This window comes from Bombyx mandarina, chromosome 15 (genome assembly GCF_030267445.1).
Source record: "Bombyx mandarina strain Sakado chromosome 15, ASM3026744v2".
In the NCBI taxonomy this organism is placed as follows: Eukaryota; Metazoa; Arthropoda; class Insecta; order Lepidoptera; family Bombycidae; genus Bombyx; species Bombyx mandarina.
Genome location: NC_143221.1, coordinates 5,012,656 through 5,031,175, shown reverse-complemented (window position 1 = coordinate 5,031,175; position 18,520 = coordinate 5,012,656). Strand labels below are relative to the sequence as shown.

The 18,520-nt window shown below is 36.0% G+C and overlaps 1 protein-coding gene across 1 annotated transcript; it reads right to left on the bottom strand.

Annotated features, from left to right (window-relative positions):
* Positions 1-605: 605 nt before the first annotated feature.
* Positions 606-16,738, bottom strand: LOC114245468 (RNA-binding protein RO60). Its single transcript, XM_028177642.2, has 12 exons — positions 16,651-16,738; positions 16,064-16,379; positions 15,770-15,944; positions 15,139-15,297; positions 13,623-13,834; positions 8,189-8,394; positions 7,883-8,019; positions 6,492-6,623; positions 5,837-5,998; positions 5,484-5,617; positions 3,909-4,162; positions 606-3,133 (listed from the first exon to the last, which is right to left on the bottom strand). Exons 2-12 carry the CDS (start codon positions 16,262-16,264, stop codon positions 2,998-3,000), a joined length of 1,908 nt encoding a protein of 635 aa, XP_028033443.2. The 5' UTR covers positions 16,265-16,379; positions 16,651-16,738; the 3' UTR covers positions 606-2,997.
* Between the last annotated feature and the right edge of the window lie 1,782 nt (positions 16,739-18,520).

Below are 18,520 nucleotides of genomic sequence, written 5' to 3'. Positions count from 1 at the left end.
CTCGTTTGTAGAGCCTTAGATAGATATAGAATTATATACAGAATTAATTAAAGGCTCTACAAAATAGTGGTCATTTATTGAATTTTTTGGAGATCCTGAGAAGCTACGTCTAGCGGCCCTGTTTCATTTTCCCACAATTGTGTCCTTTTATAGATGCTAAACAGTAAACGACCATCGCTACACGTTTAAAACTATAGACACTAAATTATAAAAATAATAATAATTCACAACTCTAATCCTCGCGCTCTCCCGCCCAACCGACTACATAAGGTCCCCAGTCCCCAGTTGACTTGTTGTAAAATAAAATAATTTCATGTTGTGTTTGAAGATGTCTCTATTCCACATTCTCTAATGTATAATATGTGATATGAAACCGCCAATTTATAATTTGTTTATTTTAAAGGCAAAGACAAAATAATTTTTGGCCTATGGTTATATTACAGGGTTATTAAATCGATATCACGATGCTTAATTCGACCAAAATAATCAAATGACGCAAATAGTCAAGAAGTAAACAGATGTAGGTATACTGGATTTTGAAAAACATAAGCTGTAGGTACATAATATTTGTATTTTTATTTCAGTGTGTAAAGTAAAACAAACAATTGCTTATTTACGATTTATTAACGTGAAAACAAACATGCAAGTACATTTTTTTATTATTATTCATCCAGTAGTGTGGTTTTGGTATGCGGTGAATTGATTAAAAATTACACTATTATATTATATAATAATATACTAGAATCGCATGCGGCACTAGTGTGTTTATTTCAATAAGGGACGGATCATTTTAGTAATCAAGAAAAAATGCACTAACATTATCGTCAAACTAAAAAGTTTTAAACAAAAACAAAGGTGATGTAACAAAACTTGTAATCATGTTGAAGCAGCCACATGGTCTAATTGCAATATATGTATATTTACAAACTGTACCTTTTAAACTGAAAGCTAAACATAGCTGGACAGTTGTAACTGTTTTATTATTAGAACCAAATAAATTGTGATGAAAGTAGGTATATTATGTTTTAGCACAAATTACAAGAAATAATTATAAAAGCCAAATATTCTTTAGAACCTAGGAATTTGCTTAGAAGTTATGAAGTGTCGGCTGCTACATTTTGAAAGCATAATAAATATAAGCTGTTTTCGTTCATGAAAAATGAGTTATTCTAAAAAATATCAACAAAACAAAATATTACAGGTATTTCAGAAAAAAAAGTTTTCAACAATTTTCCTCCTAAGTTTTGAAAATTCTAAACATTTTCAGATATAAAAATACTTAAACCCGAGAGAGTACCAAGTGATCACAGATTCTGAAAGGTCCGCTCATTGATCAGTACAAAAGTAACTAATGTTCTGAAACGGATTTACCTATCGCTATATTTTATGAAAGCAGATGCATGCGCATTTGTGTTCCAGAAGATTCGCACAATTATGCAATCCATATTCGTTTGTTCATGTACCTACTGTGTTGTTTTTTTCGATTCAGTTCAAATTTCGCAGTTACTTTTGCTGTTTGCACTCAAAAGGAAAGAAATACATTAGTGTTCCTCGATAGTGATGTGCGTCGCTAGTGCGTTTCATAAACATAAACTTAGTGTCATTCTCATTCAGTCAAGCAGGGCCGATATTCACTAATCGATAGTTACAATATTTGTTAAAAATAAACTAGTTCTATTTGAAAATGAAGTGAATAAATCCAGAATATTCGTGATTTTTCTACCGATATTTTATTTTTAGAAATAATAAATTGAGCGAATCTTTTGGAAATGTTCAAATAGTTATGCATTTATGCAACTGATGCATTATATGTTCAGTTACAATCTTTGACGGATTCGAATATACCACAAATTCGTTGATAATGTTATGGAAGTTTGAGACCATAGAATGAGCATGTACCTGTTTTCATTGTTTCTAATTATTACGAAGATATGCTATTTTTATCTATCTGCTAAATACATAAAGTTCGCACGTCAGAATTGAATATGTTTTAAATAAAAATGCACAATTAACTTTGGCAGAGTCTAAAATCGTCTAACCGCACAACCTATGAACGACTATTTTAGTAAAAATTTAATAGTCACGTAAAATCCAAAATACAAAACTACATGCTGACGTGCAAACTTTTTTTAAAACAGCTGACTATCGGCGAAGAATGTTCTTTTATAAAAACCAGAATAAAAGAATTATCGCTCTTTTGGTCACATTGATTTCATTTTATAAATAAGTTTTTGTATCGACTTATGAACACAGCTTGTGAGTGAACGCCAGGTGCCAAATTTTTGATTAACCAAAAAGACCCTGTTACGTATGGTTTCAAGCTACATACATAATAAACTAAGCTTACCAATACCTAGAGATAAACACTTCATACTTATGTTAATTATACATATATTTGAAGATTAATGCAAAAATATCATAAGTGCATTTAAGGAACTCAAGGAATCAAAAAATTAAAAAAAATTATACAAACACAACCGGACTGACGTATTAGTTAAGGAAAAAATACTCTGAGCGTTTCGTACGAAAAATGTATGGAGAATATCAATCAAGCCCTCTAACCTAACACTAGCATAAAAAAATTCGTGCCTCTTATATTATTATGTAAGCAGAGATCCAAAATCAAAGTTTGCGAGACAATACGTTTAGATGCCCCTAAACTAAGCTAAAGCGATTATTTCAAGGTTACTCTAAAATAATACGTAAGTAACTAATATCTCTCTAGGTCCAATATTAACGTCATACAAGTAGATTTACCCAGATTACGGTACGTATTCATTTTCGAGTCCTATATGCCCACGGGTTGCAACATTTGTAGACTGATATTAAAATTCTTACAAATATTTTCGGACATATTGTTTCCATCTAATTTGTAAACATTATTGGTTTTCAAATATTAGTTCTAATACCGAGATATAAATCGATGCGATCGAAATTGATAATCGGTGCCGATCGGTAAAGTAACTTGCAAAGCAAAATACAAGTATGAAGTTGCGTTCAGTAGAAGTGTCCCAACGCGAATGCGTCGATTAGTTGGGGCACGTGTTTGTCGACGCCGACAACGTCGAGCACTCCTTCGTGGCTGCCGTCAGTCGTGGACACGCGGTGAGATGCCAAGTTCATCACGATCAATCTGGTAAGTAAAACACATTTTTTATTACTAATTTTAAATTTATGTATTCAATATTGGCACGCGTTTCTTTTTATTGCTTTAGAATGGTGACGAGCATGTGGCCCACCTTTTTTTTTTTAAAGCTGAGGAATCCGTTTACGGATACCCGGTCGAGAGGGGTAACAGACCGGGTTATGTCGGACTCCGGCGCCTCCAGAGAAGAAGAGGGAGAAGAGGAAGACCATATTCCTCCTCTTCTTCCAATTCCTACCGGGAGACTACGCCTTGAGAAAGGGGCGCGAGGCGCTGCGCGGCGTCAACCACGCAGGACCCGCCCCGCAAAACCGACTACCGACTAAACCCCATCGAGTTCCACCACTCCGACACCACGAAATACGGTACCGCACAGAGCGCGCCGAAGTTTCGCCGTCGCCGGTACCCATCCTGACAAATGTGGCCCACCCTAACCTAATGATAAGCGGTTACCGTCAAGAATGGCTATCTGCTATACGGCTGTATTTAAAGATTTGTAAATAATGTTAAAATAAAAAAATGTAGTTTTTTAGTTATTGTCCAATTTTAAAACTAGACAATTAGCTTAACAAAATTTATTATATATTAAAAAAATAAGATTTTTAGGTTACCTATATATGATTTGCTGTCAATACACACTTTACTATACTTAAATATTATTTATATTACTATACGTTATGGCCCATGTCCTTTATATATCAGTAGAGATTTACATTAAACTACAGGTTGCGGAGGGATGTTTACCCTGGTTGACCATACTCACTTAGCATCCTTGACGCCGCTGGTCTTCCTGTAGCGCTGGAGCGCTCGCACGGGGCAATGATCGACGAGGTTCTTCTCCGGCGACGGCGGAGGCCCGAACCGTCCTCCTGGACCCCGGCCGCCACGGTCCTTTTGGTCCAGCTCCATGTACCGAGTAACGCGGTCTACCATGTTGATGAACACGTCGAACTTAACGTTGGACTTCGCGGCCCATTCAATAGGTGCGTCTAGCTGGACGCGCCCGAGATTCGCTTTCTAAAAATATTGAAATCATTAGGATCTATACTGAAAAAAAAAAGCGAAAATAACAATTTATTTGGCTGTTTAATGTGGTTAACTGGTGGTCCCGCAGTAGTCGAAATTCGACTATAATTAATTAAAATTGTAGGTTTGTAAACTTAGGCCAACCAGACGAGATAATAAACGTAAACAAGCGGACCGTTACTGAGTTACATTGCGATAGCGAGGGATTATTATCTCTGTCCTTATCACTCGTACGCGCAGTTATGGCGTCAGTTGGTCGACAACAGCTGTCGTTGTGCGTTTCGTGGTACAGGAAAGCACTGAGTACCGCAGTTGTCAAGATTTGGTCCGCCATTTTGTGAACAAGTTCACGTTTGGATTGCGTTCGAAGTGATACATATTTTTTCGTTTCCGTATTTACTTGGCTTGTTGTTGTTATTATTCCGTTTTTGTTAGTTTTATTTTTGATTTTTGCTGTTATTGTGAGTACTTAGTTGTTGATTTTAATTATGGAATCACAGCCTGGCAGCTTATCATTGCGAGCTCAATCCCATTGAACTCGTATGGGCTGACATAAAGGGACACGTAGCTCGCAATAATACTACATTTAAATTTGAAGATATGAAAAAACTGCTACAAGAGGGGATCCAACGTGTATCTGCTGTTAAATGGCGAAATTGTGTGGATCATGTTATAAAAGTCGAGGACCATTTTTATAGCAATAGATAGTTTTATCATAAACACAGCTGACTGGGACTCTTCCGACGAATCATCTTTGTCTAGTACAGATGACAGCGATTAAAATTCGAACATTGTAATAATTTATTTAAATAAAAATGTTTTTTACTCCTGAAACTTTGTTTACATTTTTTATCTCGTCTGGTTGGCCTTACTTTACACTATTATGATTCTATTTACAAAGACTATTATACTTCTGTAATCACAAATTTCGCCAAGACTACAACTATAGAAAAATATTAATAAAGTCAAACAATAAATAAATAGTATGCATGCGTGTGTGCGTCAAATACGTGTGGGAAATTTCATACTCCTCCGTCCGCGCAATTTTCGTAAAAAGGGATACAAAATATTTCCTTCACGTATTAATATACATGTATAGATATTGCCTAGTTAGACTTAATTTTTCAAAGATAAAGTTTATGATTACGGATACAAAATATTTCCTTCACGTATTAATATACATGTATAGATATTGCCTAGTTAGACTTAATTTTTCAATGATAAAGTTTATGACTGTAATGTAAAGTGTTTAGAGCTCTACTTTTCCATTTGTCATACCGAATTCATAATAAAACCATAAGATATTAATTACCCTGAGAACGAATTCAGCTTCCTCCATGTTCGTAAAGTTCCGTTCGATGGAAACAAATTCGATACCTTCCTCTGAAAATACGGCCAGTTTCACGTCTTTCTCGCGTTTTAATAATTGCAGAGCCATAACTATTGCTGTAACAAATAAAATGAGCAAATTTATAATTGCAACTTATCTCACCTATCTCGGCATGGTTATGTAGTTTTTTTAAAGATAAAATAAAGACTACTTTAAAACATGATACCTTCATGATTTTCGAACTAATTAAATGATTTCAAAACTGCTATTTAGTCGATTTATAATTATTCCTCTAATTTGCAAAACTAAAATATGATTAAAGTGTTAATCTGTACCTGCATGTCCTGGAGTTATATGCTTATTGTAGAAGCATTCAGCAAGAAGATGCTTTTTGCTTTTTTTCTCTGTGTCAGTGTCACCAGATCCCAGAGCAGTGGCTTTATTAGCTGCCAATTTACCCTTCTTTGGCACTGTGTAACTCTTGCAGAAATGACGACCTGAACACATTAAATACACAATTTTTTATTGCATAACAGTTTAAATGCTTTACCATTAGGATTTTTTTTTTATTGCTTAATTGGGTGGACAAGCCCACCTGGTGTTAAGTGGTTACTGGAGCCCATAGACATCTACAACGTAAATGCGCCACCCACCTTAAGATATAAGTTCTAAGATCTCAGTATAGTTACAACGGCTGCCCACGGTGGCTGATTAGACATCATCACTATGCCAAGGCGAGTTCTCGCATTTTAAGCACGTTATTAAATTTTTATATATTTGTCTATTTTATCCATTTCATATGCGTTAAGCACGGAACAAAGTTACGAAATTTAGTTTTTTGTTAGGAAAGTTAGCTTTTAGTATTACATAGTAGCTTCAATATGCTCATTGCATAATTAACCATAGTATTTTTGCAATAGTGTGGGTAGTTGACTACCTATTTGATATTTCAAGTTGGGACTTCGTACAAAAAACTAGGACAAAACTTACCTTTAAACATATGGTGTCTCATATCCATAGTGATCAAGTAACGCTTTTTTGTAGGTGGAGTTAAACACCAGGTTTGGTCAACAAGCTTACTCAACGATGCAAGCACGAGCGGATTGGGTGGCTTGTCAATTCCTAAAATTAAAGAAATGAAAAAATTACAAGTGAAAATTACATTGTATACGAAAACCAGACAATGTATTTAAACGTTAGAGACATAAGGCTTCCAGATGTTTTATTAAGTTGATTACGAAACGACCTCATGGCTGGTGTCAAGCAGTTACAGGAGCTTACAGACATCACAATGTGAATGTCGCCACATACTCTGACACGAGAAACCTTGAAAGGAATGGTGTAAAATGTTTTCAACACTTTAATCCAAAACTCTGCTTTGCTATAGATGTAGGCAGGCCAGCGGTATCCGGTCATACTGTATTATGATATTGCATCACTCAGACATAATTATCACTACTATTTATGATAATTATATAATTTTCCATATTTTTGTTTTTAGGATTTACTATTAATTACACAACAGTATATTTTCGACAGTCGAAGTCGTTTGTAAGCATTTAAATGCAGGGTTTAAACTACAGGCATTTTTGCATCGCTCCAGATGAGTACACCAGGTGTCTTATAACTTAAACTAAATTTAACTGGGAAAATATGCATGTGGAATTCGATGCATTTTTAGGATACAATCTCTTTACATATTCATTATTATTAAAAAAATGGTGCACGCGCAACTTAGTGAAACTTCTTTTGCAATGTAGTATTGTGGTTTTCTTCATTTTTCATCCTTAAATCAAATTTCTATTGTATCAGTGAATACTGTGTATAAGAGAAACGACTTCTTAATCATTTTAATATATTTTAAATAATATATAGAACTTTTTTTTAAATCTTTTTAAATCTTGATTAAAAATAATATATAAAATAGTTAATATGTTACTGCAATCTACAGGAACGATGAGAAACTAATAACAAGCCATCTAATGGCCGACGCCCGTAAACATAATGTATATAGGAGAAACAACCTAGCTTGTTTTCTCCCTCTCTCCAAGGTCGAGTAGTTCGCCGGTACTCTGTGTATTTTCTCACTCTCGCTCGTCCCAAATTGTATCTTTTCTCTCTAGCCGTAACGAATCTGTCCCGAGTTAGATTTTACTCTCAAGGGACATAAAGAAGTTTCACTTCAATAGATTATAACAATTATGTAAAAAATAGTAGTATGAGGTCAACAATAGGACAAGACAGCAAGAACAAAAAAACAAAAAAAAAAACTGTAATAAGTAGATCCGAAATTATGGCTCTGATGTTGCAATAAGTCTGTATTATGTTATTACGACAAGATCCAATTTGTGGCAAAGATCATTATTTCACTTTATACTGACCCCAATTTTTTAGTTCTTTGGGATGTCTTCGAGTTGTTGTCCACTCCCACAGTCCAGTTTTGCTGTCATATATTTGCCGACTGCGACGGCGTTGCTCTTTTTCAGCGGCTACTTTTGCTTTTTCGTGTCTCATTGGTCTGTGAGAACAGCATTGATTAAACAGAATAGAAGAATAGTAATAGGAGAGGTTACATTTTATATATGACATGTGTCATTTTAATTTTGGATACAATTTTATATCATGGACTGGCAAATTAACATACTAAATCTTTGGAGAAATTTGTTTAATTTTTTTATAAAACATACCTAGTTTTTAGTCTGTAGTCACATTTCGATATGTACACATGCAGCGGAGTAACATCAGAACTCTGAATGTAATCCTGGTTGTTCAGTAGGGTCAACAATTTTGGAATCAAAGTAGATGTTCCGCTCAAGAAGGCCATATTGTGCATACGCTGGAGGTGGTGCAGTAGTTGCGGTAGCGTGAAATGAGGTAAAAGAGCTTCCCATACCTGTGATAATATTTATTTTTGTAATGTTACAAAGTATATAATGCAGGATATTCTGAAAGATAAAGATATATAATGTAAAATTATGTATAAATATGACTGTTTTCGATTTATCAAGATGATTTCTAGCATTTACCACAAACACTATAGATTTATATACTACACAAAGTAGATATGACAAAGTTGTGGTGTTCTGACAGTCTTATATTTATATTACATTCAACAGTGTCACTCACCTATGGATTACAAACTAAAGAATTACTAAAATGAGAAGTTTAAAGTATTGCAATGTGTACGATAGCTCAGTTTTATGATATTTTAAAGATTTAAAGAATTACGGACTTACCGCCAACTGCTCAAAGATTTCACGACTCCTTTTTCAAATGTTGCACAAACTGCGGCAACACGTAGCGCTAGTGTCGCGCTCAGTGTTGATTGCGCGGGTACCGGGCAAGTTGGCGGGAGATTTCAAAATGTAAACCCCAAAATCGAACATTCCCCCCACCGAAATCCGCCCGGATTTCCCATTACGATACCAATAACAATGTTTTGTTGATTCAGTTTCACAGTGGACTGTATTTATTAAAATTATTTTAAGTACTTAAATCTAAGTATTTAAACAATAAACTTGACTTATAACTAAAAGGGAGATCACACAAAGACCTACCTTTATGTAATCTTATTATGTTTTCTGTATCATACGACTTACTCTGTGTCCGTCGCTATTGGGAGCGGACAAAGCTTAACGACAGGACGTGTCATTTCATTATTTTTTGTACGAACTTTAACAACTCGCACGATACCATCCGCACCAGGCTTAAGTTCAGTGACTCGCGCTCGATCCCACTGTAAAGGTGGTGCATGTGATTTAATTAAAACTAAATCTCCGATTACTAAATTTCGACAGCTGTTGAACCACTTTTGTCGTTGTTGAAGTGTGTGAAGGTAATCTTGGCGCCACCGTTTCCAAAAAAGTTGTGAAAATTGTTGTACAATTTGCCACCGCTCGCGAGGTAAAAGTCGTTGCTCACTGATATCGAATGCCGGTACAGTCAACAATTCACGCCCGATCACAACATGTGCCGGCGTCAGCACTTGGAACTCCTCTGGATCATCAAATAGTGGACATAGCAGTCTACTATTGAAAACTGCTTCAACCCAAGCAAAAGGCGTTCGGAGCTCTTTGAATGGAAATGATTTGTCTCCTACAATCCGTTTCAAATATAATTTAGCAAATTTTATTGCAGACTCATAGAAACCACCGAAACGATCACTACTAGGAGGGTTATGGCTCCCACGACAATTACGCGCTACAAGTTCTCTTGATAAGCTTTCTAAGTGAGACTCGAAAAAACGCGTAACATCTGCTGAATGTTTCGTAGCCGACACAAAATTGGCATTATCTGAAATAATCATGAGACATTGACTTGTTGTAATTCCTTGCAAAGTGCGAGGACCAACATATAAATAAAATTTATGACAATAATCTATTAAAATGTTTGTAAAAATTGAATTTTTGAGTAAATGTAAAGAATGTTTCCTATCAGGTGAAAGACTAGAATTATACAATTTACCCCCCACCCTGAGGAAACAGTTTGAATCCATGAAGGTAATTAGTTTCCGCAAACTCTGAGAACATCTCTGACCTTTTTGTAAGGCCATAATGTCGTCCACAAATAAATGACTTTGTACGATTTTAATAATAATGTCGTGAGCCTTTCTGCTGTCATCCACAAACAGCGATGTTCGTTCTGATTGAAAGACTCGACAGTTGTGGATAAACAAGTAAAGCCGCGCGATTATACTCACAAGCTTACCAAAACTAGAGTATCTGTTAGTGAGGTCCAACAGTGAATATGCTTCTATGACTTCTGTTGAGACAAATACAGTACTTAAAGTTTTTCGTTCTAGGCTTAGAGTTATAGGTTTAACTGGACCCTCTGACTGGAAGTCATTAAGCCAATGGAGGCCGTTAAACCACTCAGGTATTGTTTTGCATGATGTTTTAAACATGCCTCCCAATTTGTTTGTTGTACTAGAAAGCAACAAAATACAAAGATGTGGGATGATAAATATTGAATCCACGTTTTGTACCGCACCTACGTGGCTCTTGTGTCCACCAAGACTTTCGCACTCACGAATAAATTTCGGATCGCGTTCCAAATTATTTTCTATATCAATGTATTTACGTTCTTCTGCTCCATATGAAACACAAAGTTTATAAAAAGGTTCCAAAGGGTAGTTTACGAAACATCTACTTTTCTTATCACGGTTATGATCGCGATCAGACAATGTCCCTACTGATATATTATTATTATCTGGATGTTGTGGTTCCTTGTTAAGAATACTTTCCATCTCAGAGACAGACTGCCTTTCTTGCTCCAAGTTCACAGAAAGAGCCACAAATGATTTTGTATTATCGCTTTTGATATGATGATTTTCCGTGTCTACAGTTCTATGATCCGAAATCGATACTTGACCTGCGATGACGTAGCCGAAAATGGAATGCAATGCCACCGGCATGTTCTTATCTTGTGGCATGATCTTTTCTCCATCATAAATTTGAGGAAATAGATCACCGGCCAATAACATGTCGATGGGACCCGATTTACCAAAAGTTGGATCAGCAAGTGAAAGATTTTGAAATTTACGGATCATATCATCTGAGATAGACATAGTCGGTAGATTTCCGGCTATTTTTGCAACTATGACTACATCGGTAGTTAATATGGGGCTATCGCACTGACGCGGTTTTACAGTACAGGTAGTTAGCCCCAGATCTGCAATAGGCTTGGCACCTAGACCAATGGAATCGAAATCACACTTTCTCCGCCCTAGTCCTAACCTTAATGCACAGTCTTGAGCCATGTAGCCCGTCATGGCACCACTGTCAATTATAGCACGTACGGGTTGATAGATGCCCCAACAATCTGCGACGTGTATAATTGCGGTTCCGAGCAAGACTGTCGAAGTTGTAGAAACGGTAAGAGCCACCGAGCTGGCATTATTTCCTGAATTGGCACCAGCGCCAGCATCGATGTGAAGTGTGTGATGGTGCATATTTTTGCAAACTGTACAACGTACCCTAGATGGACAACTCTTTAATATATGATCATCACGCAAACAATTTTCACATAGCTTCAACTGTTTTATTTTTTGAAGCCGTTGTTCAGGAGTGAGATCACTATATTCGAAGCACCGATATATTGAATGAGGCTTGCCGCAATAATAACATTTTTTTATTTTATTTAAAGTTTCATTCGAGTTTTGTTCGTTCTGAAGATTCTTAGTAGCCGCAGTTGCGGCCGAGGCCAAAGATGTTCTAGGCGCACCCACCCTGGTATTTGAATTATTAAGCTTTTTATCAAAACGACTGGTATTCTGGTAACCCCTTGCGTATATAGGTTTTGCATTGTCTATGCTTTGATTTGAGACCGATTTACTTTCCGACATCTCCAGGATACGGACCTGGTTTTCCACGAAAGCGATAAGACCCTCAAACGTCGGAAGATCACCCGGTACACTTTTGTTTTCGAATGCGCGCCTAGTAGTTGAATCCAAATTACGCAAAGCTACATAAAACAAAACAAAACTTGATAAATCTGGTATGTTTAATGATTTTAATGCTTTGACGCTATCTTGACACGCTTGTAAAAAGGCATTTAGGCCGTCTACTGACTCATATTGTAATGTTTTGAAACTAAATACTTTATCTAAATATGTAGTCGCTAGCGCCCTCTTGTTTTCAAAACGTGTAACTAAAGAATTCCATACAATGTAATAATTTGTTGCTGTTATTGGCATTGATTTTACGATAGTGAGTGCTGGACCACTGACAGCCGACAATAAGTAATAAAATTTTTCAATATCAACTATATCAGTATTAGAATGTACTAAACTAGTAAAAGTGTCTCTAAATGTGGGCCAATTTTCTAACTTTCCGTCAAAGTGGAAAATTTCTAATTTCGGTAATCGAGGTTTTACAGTTTTACCGGAACCGAAATCACATCTAGTATTATCACTACCTGATAAATTTAGACTATCCGCGATATCACAAACAGAGTAATACATCTCATCAAATGCTTTGATTTGGTCGTATGACGGTACATACGACGCATTATAACGTTTTTGGACACAAATAATTTCACTCATAGCACTTTCATATGCAGTTCTCAAAGCGACAATATCTCTAAAACGGGCGCGAAATTGTGGCTGCATATCAGTATTACTTCTAACTACTCGTGACATCTCGTACAACGATTGTAAACGCATAAATGCCATCTCCTTGGTTGTCTGATGTGGTGCCAACAACTGATCGACATCGTCATCGGAAATTATTGCTTTTTTTCCAGATGTTGCTTTCGCCATCTTACAATTTTATTTAGTAGGTACTTCTGAATTTACAAATTAACTTGTTTAAAACACAATTTAAGAATTAGTAGAATGTTATAAAATACGAATAATCAAACAACAAATATTAAAAGAAAGTACCGTTCTACAAAGTAAAATTGTAACACAAAACAATATTAATAATTAATTAATTAATATTCGAAGACAATACTACGGTTAAAAACTATTTAATACGACAAAATTAAAGATTCTAAGATTTAATTCAACAGCAAACAATAAGAATTATCACTAAAAATATTTTATGGTTATTTTATTGAAATTTAATTTACTGCCAGTAATGGCGGCAAGGCGTCAGATATGTATATTATGTAGTATAAAGTTCGCAACAAATTTGAAATAAAGTTTAATATTGTAACGAAAATAATACTAAATACCTGAACGCCGATGTATATTATGAATCACTGTATAAATTTCTTTATTGTAAAACACAAAACACAGAAGTTATGTTTTTCACAAAAACACACAACTACCTACTTACGAATAAAAGTTTTTGTAGGAATTGTTTTTACAATAATTATGTCTTTGTTATACTGAATCACTGGTATTTGATTTCGTAACAGGTAAAATCCGGTCGAATGATCATAAATGTACGATAGCTCAGTTTTATGATATTTTAAAGATTTAAAGAATTACGGACTTACCGCCAACTGCTCAAAGATTTCACGACTCCTTTTTCAAATGTTGCACAAACTGCGGCAACACGTAGCGCTAGTGTCGCGCTCAGTGTTGATTGCGCGGGTACCGGGCAAGTTGGCGGGAGATTTCAAAATGTAAACCCCAAAATCGAACACAATGTTTATTTCAATGATTCGACATTATACCTCTTGAGTTGTCAGCAAATGTCCAGGAATATGGTCAAGGACGAATTTATTCTTCACAATCATCTCTGCAGCGGCTGGAGGATCTTCACAGTGGCGTAGGTCTTCTACTTTTTGAATGTATTCAAATATTTCACTGGTCCCTGGCTTGTCGCCCATCAATTGCTTGGCACGTTTCAGACCAAATATAGCATACTTCACAATGGCATCACGCACTAAATAAATAAAATAATGGTTTTACATACTGTAATACTTTTAATTTCGGATATCCTTAACTTACGGAAAATATTTTTATCAAATTGGTTTTCATACATACAGCATAAAAACAGTGTGTTGAACAAACCTTCCCCTTTATCGTCGTCGTCACCTAACGGATAAGACGTCCGATGCATTCGTGTTGAGCGATGCACCGATGTTCGAATCTCAGGCGGGTACCAATTTTTCTAATGAAATACGTACTCAACAAATGTTCACAATTGACTTCCACGGTGAAGGAATAACATCGTGTAATTAAAAATGAAACCCGCAAAATTATAATTTGCATAATTACTGGTAGTAAGACCTCTTGTGAGTCCGTGCAGGTGGGTACCACCGACCTGCCTATTTCTGCCGTGAAGCAGTAATGCGTTTCGGTTTGAAGGGTGGGGCAGCTGTTGTAACTATACTGAGACCTTAGAACTTATATCTCAAGGTGAGTGGCGCATTTACGTTGTGGATGTACTAACATGGCTCTAGTAACCACTTAACACCAAGTGGGCTGTGAGCTCGTCCACCCATCTAAGCAATAAATAAAAAAAAAACTATCCATAGCAGAAATATTTGTACTATATTTTGCTTGTTTTCTTAGGTGGGAAAACTTGAACCAGTAGCATTACTACTTCAGCAAAGATAAAAAATGGCAGTAAATTTGAAGTAACTGTAACCTGTGTGACCTAAAGATGCTTGGTGCAAATGGCTAAGCTGGTGTTCAAATCCCACAGTTATGTTGGTATGTATTCGAACATCAGCACCAGCCAAATTAATATTTTTTCTAATGAAATAGATACTTAAAATGTGTTCACTGATGTGAAAGACTTCCATGATGAACAAATAACATCAAATAATAATAATCAAACCCATAAAAAATATTATTTGCATAATTACTGGTAGGCAGTCTTGTGAACCCAGTTAAGTATTAAGTACCATAATTCTGCTGGCAAACATTAATGTGTTCCAGTTTCAAGGGTCGAAAAGCTGCTACAATAAAAAAAATATTCTTGTATAAAACTGGGCAGTGCAATTCATGTTGAATTGTCTATAGACTTAGCACCAGCTGGGGCTTAAACTTGTCTAACAATTTAAACTATATAATAATAAACAATAGAAATAAAAATATAATACTTGGTGTGGAACTTTAAGACTCGCATTATATACATCTCATCCATTAGGTCACTGACAACATGTAAACTTCAAAAGAACGTATACACCACCTGTGGAGAGATTTTCAGAGTTCTGCTGATTTATTATAGTGTAAACTTACAAAAGTCATTTTCCGGAACTTTGATGTGTGATTTACGCAGCAATGTCTTATGAGTACGTCCATAGCGACCTCTGACTCTAGTAATTTCTTTAATGAGATCCATTGGTTTTTTATTTGTGTACCATTGGATTACATTCTTACACCATCCACGGCCATTACCTAACAAAAATAAATGTTATGAGATGTTCAAAACTAAGAAATTTTACATCAATATTTTTACGCAGGCGAAGGAAAATATTATTATACTTATGGACAGTGACCAATATTGAAAAGCTGAAATCTCTTGCCACCAAATACAATAAAGCAAATGTGAACAAGCTATTAACCCGAGGTGGGCTGATAAGCCACTGAGATGATCCAGCAAGAAATCAGTGGTCTGTGATTATGGGTTATTTCATCATCATCAACTAGTTCGAGAACACGACTGGTGTTTGAGGGGCCTAAAAGCACAGAGAGTGGATCTGGGGATCCAACAAGACATGTTTCGGGCGATGGCGCTTTTGCATTGCCACATCACCAGGATTATCAAGTCCCTTGTTTGTCGAAGTTCTGGCCCTACCTTAAAATATTTATGTATCAATTAATTCTATGTATCAAAATGTGTACTTAATTTTTTTGGTTTTCTGTTTACCTGTTTTAAATAGCCTGCTGAATTTTTGGAATAACAACATCTGTTCTGAGGTAACACATATTTCTGCAGCAGCATTGTATGTAGCCTCCTTTATTGTTGGAGTTCCCAATAGAAGACATTTGGCCAAAGCAAATGCAATTGGTTCAAAACGAGTGTACATGCCATCTTTAGCAACCTGTATTTTAATAATTTTCTTATTTGAATAAAATACACATGTTAACATTATATGATATCTAATAATACTCTCATATTTTTTCTAATTAAATAATCATTTTTTTCATTTTTACTACCCACCTTTACAATAAGGTTTATGACTTCAGTATTGTTTGGATCATTTGTCAATGCTTCATTAAGTGCAGTTAGTTTATCGATTTTAAAATAATTATGGGCTTCCCAGCAACCAGGGTAGTACTTGGGAATCTCATTTCCAGTATACAGGTATCGTAGAATTCTACAGCGCAATGCTGGATCTAGTGAATTTTTTTTTTCAGTCATTCTGTTTCAGTGAATTACAGTTCTCGCTTATTTGATATTGCATACACAATGCAAATTGATCGTCAACTGACCAAGCATCCAGGAATCTGAACAGTTATCTCGTTGAATTGTAAACCTGCAAATAACGCAGATAGTAAAGGTAAGCTTACTTTCTCAATAGAATACGTTTTTTGCAGTTTTGGGGCGAAACGTGCACGAGTAAATTGAGGATGTGGCCAGAAAAAAATAACAATGGTGGCGGAAATTTTACTTTCTCATAAATTGAGCTGAATATTCGAAATCATTAGAATTTTCTACTGCTATAAATTAGTATTCTCTTTCATATTTTTTCAATGCAGCGCTTGATAGTATTTATAAAAGATATGAATTATTACAAATTTACTGACCTTAACCGATGTATTTTCACTCACTCACAGCAGCCACAGATTAGCTTATTAGCTACCTACATACTGTTACTAGTTACTACGTGACAGCAGCACAGCATAGACATTTTTTGGTACAATTTTTCCTTATTAGGAAAGGCAAGGGGATCTAAGCCCATATCACATTATCATGACATTATACATTTATGTTTGGAGTATTATCAATGCAGTTATTATACGAGGGCTGCACTAAAAGTATCGGGGATGGAATATTTCCACTGTTCCTGTCATATTAAAAATTTTTTTAATTGAAAACTCCTTCGTTTTAAAAATCGAATACCATTTATTTATTTAAAAAAAGATTCTCGGTCTTGTCGCGAGGTTTTGTCAAACTTGTTTAGTCGTTGAGAAAATGGAATTGACTCGAGAAAATTCAAGGGCGATGATTTATTATGACTTTCAAAGTGGTTTAACACAAAAACAGTGTGTTGACCGGATGATTTCTGCATTTGGTGATGAAGCCCCATCCAAAACCACAATTTATCGCTGGTTTGCTGAGTTTCAACGTGGACGTGTCAAGCTCAGTGATGATCCCCGTCAAGGTCGTCCAAAAACTGCAGTCACCCAAGAAAACGTTGATGCTGTGCGTAAGCTGATTGAGGAAGATCGACATGTGACATGCCGCGAAATTCAGGCAACTTTAGACATTGGCATGAGTCAAATACAAATAATCTTGCATGAACAATTAGGTATAAAAAAGTTGTTTTCCCGATTTCCATTCTCTCTGTGAAGAGCAAAAAGCGGCTCGCGTTACTTGGTGCGTCAGAACTCTCGAAAGATTCCACGCAGGATCCTTAAATGCTGTATACAACATTGTATCAGGTGACGAATCCTGGATATACGCGTACGAACCCGAAACAAAAAACCAGTCACGAGTTTGGGTGTTCGAAAATGAGTTAAAGCCAACAAAAATTGTACGTTGACGGAGTGTTGCAAAAAAATGGTGGCCACTTTGTCTCCAAAACCGGCCATGTTACGACTATTCCTCTTGAGGGACAAAGAACGGTTAATGCAGAATGGTATGCTAGCATTTGTTTGCCACAGGTCGTTTCTGAACTCCGTAAAGAGAACTGCAACCGCCGCATCATCCTCCATCACGACAATGCGAGTTCTCACACCGCGCACAGAACAAAAGAGTTTTTAGAGCAAGAAAACATAGAATTATTAGACCATCCGCCGTACAGCCCCGACCTAAGCCCTAATGATTTCTATACTTTCCCTAAAATAAAGAATAAATTGCGTGGACAGAGATTTTCATCACCTAAAGAACCTGTGGACGCCTACAAAACGGCCATTTTGGAGACCCCAACTTCCGAATGGAATGGTTGCTTCAATGATTGGTTCCATCGTATGGAAAAATGTGTCAAATTTCGCGGAGAATACTTCGAAAAGCAATAATTATATTTTTAAATAGTAATGTTGTGTCACTTCGTTAATTCCCGAAATTTTCAGTGCCGCCTATTTAGAGCACATTTGTTAGTATTAATTGTTGTAGGGACTTATTAGCTCCATGGTATTTATTTACCTAATAAATTTAAATTAAGAGTGGTCAATATTACCTTTAGCATTTGTGTTAACGTAAATTGTCTATGTAACGTAGATGATGGGTTACTTTTAGAACCTAGTAAACTATTTGGATTCCAGTTTTCATTTACAAGTTGTGGTATGGTAATATTATAGGGAATGTGAAATGGAATGAAGCTTATTCCATTTCACACTCCCTATACATTCAACAAAGGGAAGAGGTTTTTTCCCCCTACCTATGCTAATAGCCTTGAGATTGGCCTTGGCTATTTCAGCCTCTCCTTGACGTGTAGGTGAGCTCACGGGGCTC

Bases quoted from the DNA above. Each gene is read 5' to 3' on its own strand.
- LOC114245468 (XM_028177642.2), bottom strand. From the start codon at position 16,264: ATGACTGAAAAAAAAAATTCACTAGATCCAGCATTGCGCTGTAGAATT. The intron at 13,835-15,138 runs GTAAGTTTACAC...TTATTTATTTAG, and splicing joins AGTTCCGGAAAATGACTTTT to TGCGTGATGCCATTGTGAAG. The intron at 5,999-6,491 runs GTAAGTTTTGTC...TAATGTGTTCAG, and splicing joins GAGACACCATATGTTTAAAG to GTCGTCATTTCTGCAAGAGT.